Raw genomic sequence first — 7,630 nt, 5'->3', positions numbered from 1 at the left:
TACCGGGATTTAATTGTGTATAAAAAAAGTGGCTGCAAGGCCCTTGGTAGGAGATCGGCCTGTGCATGCTTGCTTTGGCCAGCATGGTTTAGGTGGCAAACACACCCAGGTCTGAGAGTCCACTAGTGCTCAGCTCCCCAGCTGGGCTGTTTGTATCCCTTCATGTGGCTACCATAAGGTGTGTGGGGGAGGTCCCTTTAAAATTCATACATTTGAATAATATGGAAATGGCAAACGAGGCTTTCAACCCCAGACTGCACAGACTACAATGTTAGCTTTCTGGCCAACGTTAGTGATGGAAAGTTTCTCCTGGCAACGTGGATCTGCAGAGGCAATCCTCTGACACTTATCACTAGTAGTGTCTTCGGGTTCCTATTCCTGTGAAGAGACACGATGACCACCTCCCCCGTCTCTCCAGTTTCCTTATTCAAACCAGACTCCAGTAATCACCAACTTCTTCCAGCTTGCCTGCCTTCAAAGCCTCGATCACCGATTGCTCTCCTGGCCCAGTTCTTGCAGTCAGTGATCACTGAGATGAAGAGGACGACTCCAAACTAAACTTTTCACACTTTTCGCACCAACACTAGCCATGGCCATGCTCACTTTAGTGTTAGAGCATCCTAGAATGCTAGTGTAACTGGTACTTTTATCCTAGTAGGAGTTTCTGAATATTCTTTTACTAGGTAAGAGATAACTTGCCAAGATGAACTATTGAACCCACAAAAGCAACACACAAATACATATTTGGTGTCAAAACCTGAAACAGTACAGAAGTAATGGGGGGGGGTGACTCCCCCTTTCCTATGTTCCCCTTGATGTGCCTTCCAGATGTAAACACTGGCTAGCAGTTTGGTTTGGTATTTTCAGGCTCCCTTTGCATGCAGACATATGGTATGCACCTGAACCCTGAGGAGAAAACCACCGGGCACCCAGACATGAGACACAGCATCAGCTTCTCACCCTGTGAGTGCCACGGAGTCAGGGTGGTACTTGGTTTGTGATAAACTTGGCTCAGAACTTCTCAGAGTATCTGGAATGTTCTCCACAGGTTCCGATTCAACATTTGGGGATGGATGGATGGATGAATACAGTTCTTGGTCACATGGCAGGCTACTTTAAATTTCTTTGAGGCTAATGCCATTTTTTTTCTCATTCAAATGTAAGACTTTTAGCTTAGCGGGATTTAAAAAAGAGTTGCCTTGTAGTGAGCACCATCAAAGAGCAGGGAAGGTAGGAAGCACACTTGGGTGGAAAACGAATGTGTTGTTTCAAAAATCAGCTTCATTCACCTCAAAAATGATTCTAAATTCGCAGTTTTTTTCCTATTTCCTTAAAAGGACAGCATTTAATAGAGAAGTAAAACGTATAGCCATGTCTTGGCTTACATTTTATTTTGTCTTCCTTCTTAATCCACACGAGAAACTGTTTTTCAGCATTGTCTCATTTCAGACATCCATTACTCACGCCAGGAGCCCCCACCGGCCATGCCCCTGTGAGCGGTGTCTGGGTTCCAAGCAGGTCTTTCTTCCTTTTTCCCTAGGGTTCTCTTATAATTTCACTAGATGCGTCTGGGTTTTTCTGCTATGACCAGAAAGAAAATATAAAATCCCAGAAGGAGGCTGTCGATTTCAGTAGGAATTTGAAATCACAAAGGCCATGTGGGAGTTGTGTTTCCAATCTAGACTCCTTGGGAGGGAGCCTCTTCCACACGGGGCTTCCTCTGGGCCAGAGAAACCATGTGCAGCAAGGACGGCCCTCTGGCCACCCTCTCTTCGTCTCTCCCACTGCTGCTCCAAGTAGTGGGTCTGCCCTCATCCTTGAACCAGCTGGAACAAAGCAGCCCTTTGTCACTCTTGGGGTGATTTACCATTCACGGAGGCCACCAGGCTAGTGCTGCCCAGGCGGGTCTACCTCTTCCTTTCTTGTCTTTCAGAAATGTTTTGGAGTCAGAGAGAAACAAGGTCTCAGGCTCTGTCTGTGACGTCCCTTCCTCACTTCCATACACAAGAACAACCTAGCTTTCCTCACGCAGGGAATTCTAAGGACATTTAACCTTCCTTGACTAACTTAGAACCATAATACTTGTCTCTGCCACCACTTGCAGACAGACTTTACCCAGAGCTAAGGGACTCGCAGGTGACTCCAGGAAGACTACCGTAAGGGATGAAGAGAAATCAGAGGGACTGAGGTGAAGTCAGCTAAAGACAGCTATAGAAGAGAAATGAACACGCAAGTCTTTATTTTGCTTTTGAAAAACAGGAGCAGTCCAAACACACTGTCTTCTGCTGGCCATGAGGCCCTCTCCACAGAATGAAGTCATACACCTATAATTAGTGACAGGGACACTGGCTTTGGAGGCATATCTGGAATGGTGACAGATGGGTATTGGTATTTCCAGCTCAAACCGGTCTTATCTTCCTCTTAAATGTCAGAAGCCAAGGTCTGGGTGCAGCCGGTCAGTGGCAAAGAGCAGCTCAGGAATGTTAAGTGGCTTCAGGAGTCTTGTGGACAGCACCATCACCTGTGACCAGAGGGACAGGCACGGCACAGTTAAAGAGGGCAGTTATCAGGGGCTAAGAAAGGAGGCACGGGGTGAGCAGCCATGGCACAGGGCCCCTCATCCACAGCCTGGCTGCTAAGATGGCTCAGGCTTTGCTCACTGGGTCCACATGGACCTTTGGGCCCACGTGGCTGAGGCAGGGTGACTCTTCCCTCAGCCTGGCCTTCAGTGTGAGGTTGTTTTCTCTCCACACCAAGACTTGCCTGGGTGCATGGTAAGCTCTGTAAGGGCCAAGTGAGGGTCTGACCACACAGGCACTAGCGCCTTTCCATAAGAAAGTGCCTACGGGAAATCAGGACGGTGATCCAGAAGGAATTCCACAGGCCAGCACCAGAGTGTGGCATGACCAGGCAGCACCTGGCCGTGCGACACTGGACAGGTGCAGGGAGGACACCTCCCTGTCTGCTCGCCTGCCCCCAAGGTTCTCCCAGGTGTAATGAGATCAGTGAAGTAATCACCTCCAGATTCAACTAGTTCATTGGTGCAAAACAGGCCACATTCCAACTTGAGGCCTAACAGGAGAGGGTCATGGCCAAGGGAGGGAGTGGAAGAAAACATTTAGAACTTTGTTTTCCTTCTTGAAAATAACTTTTAACGACCTTGTTGAAGAACTCTCCCTCTTTTCCCAGAGCGCTGCCTTTGAAGCACTTGTTCTATCTCAAGAAATACATGGCTAGTGCCAACCAACCCATATTTTTAGCAGGGAAAAAAAAGCACCGAGACCTGAACTTCTTATTTCCCTGACATCTATGCAAAGAGGCTCTGAAGACAGGGGTGCACGGCAACGTGCCCTCGTGACCCAAGTGTGCGTGCTGCACAAACCAGGTAGGCACGTGGCAAGGGGGCTTCCAGGTCAGAGCTGCCAGCAGAGGCTGGGGAGATCTCAGCTCTGCTGTTGGTTGGCTGGATTCCCTCTGGAAAGTGACTTTACTTGGAGCCTCCCTCTCCCACCTCATCTGTCCCAGAAAGAAAAGAAGAGCTTGCAGCATTGCCACCAGGGTTATGTAAGCTCCTCTCCTGAGAGCCCAGAAGTGCTTGACTACTGTGATCTGCTGATGGGTTTGCAAATTTCCTTCAGAATCACAGAATTTTGGAAGCACAGAATTTTCTAGAGAAACACATATAGATTCATACAGTTTAAAGGGACCCTTATGGGATTCATTAGGAAGCCCACTTAAAATGTATGCATAGGGTTGAGGAGATGGTTTAGTGGGCAAAGTGCACGCCGTGTAAGCACGAGAACCTGTGTGCAACTCCCAGGATCTACACTAGAGATCTGGGTGTGGAGTGTGCGCCTGTAACCCAGGGACTGGGAAAGCAGAGGCAGACAAATTCTTGGGGTTCCCTGGCCAGAGGAACCCCAAGAGCTACTTGATGAGCTCCAGTTCAATTGGGAGAATTTGTCTCAAAAAACAATGTAGACAGGTTCTGAGGTAGGACAGTTGAGTTTGTCCTACGGCTTCTATCTGCCTGCATGCACGCACGTGCGTGCGCGCACACACACACACACACACACACACACACACACACACACACACTTTCCCCAGCCTCTGGATGTAGACCCCTGTAAGGCAGAAGAGACCAGTAGTGGTTAATATACTGTATCCCCACCCCACAGTCCTCAGCCCAGTCTAAAGCTAGTGAACTCCTCTCCAGCTGAGGTTAGGGGCAGGAGTGAGGGTGAAGTGTTTCTTCAGAGAAGATCAACTCTTGTTGTCAGGTTGAAGAACTTGGGATGCATGGCTACAGATTTAGTCGATGTCAAAGCGGAGAGCAGCAAACAAGCCTAAAAACCTGCCCTGCTCAGTCCTGCTCAGGCCCTGTGCTGGGCTCACGGCCATGGCTGACAGTCAGGATTGGTTTTCCTCTGAGTGAGAACACAAAGATCAGGCTCCTCTCAGCCAAACAAGTAGGCCCATGAGGTGAGGCCGCAGCCTGTTGAGCATTACCGCTGAGGGCGTCTGGGGCCTGCTCTGGATCAGGTGAAAGCAACGGGAAACAGAAGCAGTTTGTGAAGTAGGTTAGGGGGCCTGTGAGGAAAGGAGAGAGCAGGCTGAGTCCTGACTTTTCCAGAGGCCTGAGATGGAGAGCTAGGCTCAGGCATGTCCAGTGTGAGCTGGACCCCAGCTAAGGCTGCTACCCCGGGCAGCTGCTTAGTCACTCCGAGTCCCACTTCCTCATCTTTGAGGCATGACTAACACTGTCTGCCCAGATGAACACTGCAGATCATTTCGCACAGCACAGGCTCCAGAGGGGCTTCTGGTGGTGGCTGCTGTCACTAGCTCCCTCTGCCATCTTCCCTCCTTGCAGCTCACTGCAGTCCTTATGTGATGGAGGAGAAGTTGCCAGAGTGTGCGCTCTCAGTGTGAACCTGCTACTCACAGGATCCAAACCCTTACTCTCTTCTCACCGCTGTTTGATAAGCCCAGCACTCAGGACAGCGTCCCAGGCCTCAGTAACCGCTTCCCGCTGGATTCTCACCAGCTCTTTCCTCCATAGCTCTGTATGGTCAGCCCCTTGTGTCAGCTACCATCAAGTGTCTGCAGCTTCACAATTGGCGCTTTGGGGATGCTCCTTTATCTAGGCAGAGTTCCCCTACTCTAGTTGTGGCCTTTCAATCTGCTAAGATGTCCCAGCCTCCAGCAAGCCTTCCTGGAGCAGGCTTCCCACCCTGCAGCCTGAGTGTGCCCTGTGGCTGTCTGTCTTCCCACCCTGCAGCCTGAGTGTGCCCTGCGGCTGTCTGTCTTCACACCCTCCAGCCTGAGTGTGCCCTGCGGCTGTCTGTCTTCCCACCCTGCAGCCTGAGTGTGCCCTGTGTCTAGCTGTCTTCACACCCTCCAGCCTGAGTGTGTCCTGCGGCTGTCTGTCTTATTTTCTTCAGCACAGTGCCGGGTGCAGAGCAGGACCTGCATTAGTGAGTTCAGAAACAAACTGAGGAAAAGAACTGCATGGGCGGAACAGGCACGCAGTGAAAGAGGCAAGGCCCCCAGCCCTGGACAGTGGGAAGCTTTTCATCTTGGAAGGCCTCAGAAGAGACAGGTCGCTGACTGCCTACATTCACTCTCTATCAGCTCAGTGAAACCTGCTGTCAGAGGCTGCTGCTTACAAGCCGGTCAGGTCACATGGCCAGGGTTTACATACAACCTACCAGGTTACCAGTAATCCTTAGGCATCTAAAGTGATTTTCACTTCACATGTATGAATATTTTGCCTGCGTGTGTGTGTGTGTGTGTGTGTGTGTGTGTGACCCTTGGGGTCAGAAGAGACTGTCAGATCCCCTGGAACTGGAGTTACAGATGGCTGGGAGCTGCCATGTAAGAGCTGGGAATTGAGTCTGTGTCCTCTGCTAGAGCAACAAGAGGTCTTAGCTGCCGGGACATCTTTCTAACCCATGATCAGCACTTGGACAAATTCGGCATATTTGACAATTAGACTGCTTTAGAACATTTCTGTTTTTTTCCAAGTTAATTCAAACAAGACCGTGTCTGCATTATTTGGCTAAAATTGTCCTTCTAAAAACTTGGCTCCAAATGGGAGGGGAAAAAAAAAAAAAAAGCCTGGAAGGGCATGAAACTAGCCTAGCAGATGAAATGCTTTAAATACAGCCAGTCTGGAGGTTGATTTGACATTGGAGAATACCTTCCAGAGAGCTGGCCTTTCACAGGAGACCTGGGCAACAAACTCCAGGGACCACCTCGCTCCTCACCACAAAGGGTCCTTGTTCTCTGTATTTCTGGTCCTCTTTCTTCCTAGCTGCAGCTTCCCCTTCTCTCCTCTCCAACTCTCCTTCCCCTTCTCTCCTCTCCAACTCTCCTCTTAATTCTTCTCTTGGCTGTTGTTGCTTTCCCTACTCCCAGCTTAGGCTCGGTATCATGCAAGTTTGAACAGCGTTTCTCACTCTGACGCCTCAGCTCCCGACCGCCCCATCTTCACCTGTCACCTGTCATGTATGGCACTCAGAAGTGAGAACTTCTTCACCAGGACACACAATGCAGCCTGGGACATTCCCACTTGCACTGTTCACTGCCACTGACCAGAACACCTCCTACAAGAACCACCCTTGTAGGGAGAGGGATTGCCGACTGTCCACAGATCTCACAGAGAAACAGCATTTGGCAGAGACAAATCATTGTTCTGTGAAGAGCCCGAGTCACAGCAGAGCCACAGGCAATGGTGTTCCGGCATTAGCAAGCGTGGCTAATGGTGGAGGTTCCATCAGACTGTCCAAAAGATGGAGGTGGTGCTTACTCACGTGCTGGCTGACAATGGGACAGCATGGATGACTTTAGTGCCCCCAGGGTCAAGGCACCAAGTCCTCCCAGCAGCCCTTTGCTTGGCATGTTCTATACTCAGCTGGGGAGGCCTAGTCCTGGGAGGCCTGTTGGCTGGCTGGCATTCCTCTTCTCTAGCCACCCGTGATTAGCAGGTGCTAACATCTTTCTGTCCTGTTTCTGCTCAATGCAGACATGCCAGTAAAATCTAGGATTTGGGTATCAGGGCCCTCTGGTTTCCAATATTTAGAATCAAAAAGAGCAGGTGGTATTTTCTCTTTCCCTTTCTTCTAAACCCGATTCTTCCCCCCACAAGTGACCACACAGCAACACAGGTACCAATATGACCCTTCATCCATCCATCAGGAGCAATGGTTTTTGCACACAGATATTGGAGGTACAATCTAACCCTGCTTGTACCCGTGCTATACACACCCACCCACTGGTACCAAGACATCAAATGCTCAGTGGTTACTCTAGGGAGACAGCTATCCTTTTCAGAAGACCTGTGACCTATTGGCCTGCTGTCTACCTGGTTCCAGACATCAGTGCCAGAGGTCAGCTTTCCTGCAGCGAGCCTGCACTGTGAGAGTCCAGGTCACTTTTGTGCTGTGTCCCTTCTGGGTTGGGTGTTTTTGTTAGTGCCACAGATCTCAGCCTCCTTGGGGCTCCCCATCCATTTTACAATGATTTAGAGCAGGCCACTACCTAGGTCACCCTGAACCCCTAAAGATGTATGCAGAGTTGTGTATGGTCAGATTTCTGGACTTAGTTTTTATTTTTAAATGCTTGTGACTCG

At 49.9% G+C, this 7,630-nt stretch overlaps 1 protein-coding gene across 1 annotated transcript in view; it reads right to left on the bottom strand.

The window, feature by feature from the left end:
• Positions 1-2,217: 2,217 nt before the first annotated feature.
• The window catches only part of Scfd2 (sec1 family domain containing 2), a 352,858-nt gene continuing 347,445 nt past the window's right edge, over positions 2,218-7,630 (bottom strand). Inside the window, exon 9 of the mRNA XM_041671663.1 lies at positions 2,218-2,521. Within this exon, the coding sequence (XP_041527597.1) occupies positions 2,429-2,521 (93 nt within the window). The 3' untranslated portion in view covers positions 2,218-2,428. The remainder of the gene's footprint in view (positions 2,522-7,630) is intronic.

Source organism: Microtus oregoni, unplaced genomic scaffold, assembly GCF_018167655.1.
Source record: "Microtus oregoni isolate MIOR12 unplaced genomic scaffold, Mior012 000021F_ref0000039, whole genome shotgun sequence".
Classification (NCBI taxonomy): Eukaryota; Metazoa; Chordata; class Mammalia; order Rodentia; family Cricetidae; genus Microtus; species Microtus oregoni.
Note: the sequence above shows the minus strand (reverse complement) of the source record. Positions and strands in the feature narration are given on the sequence as shown.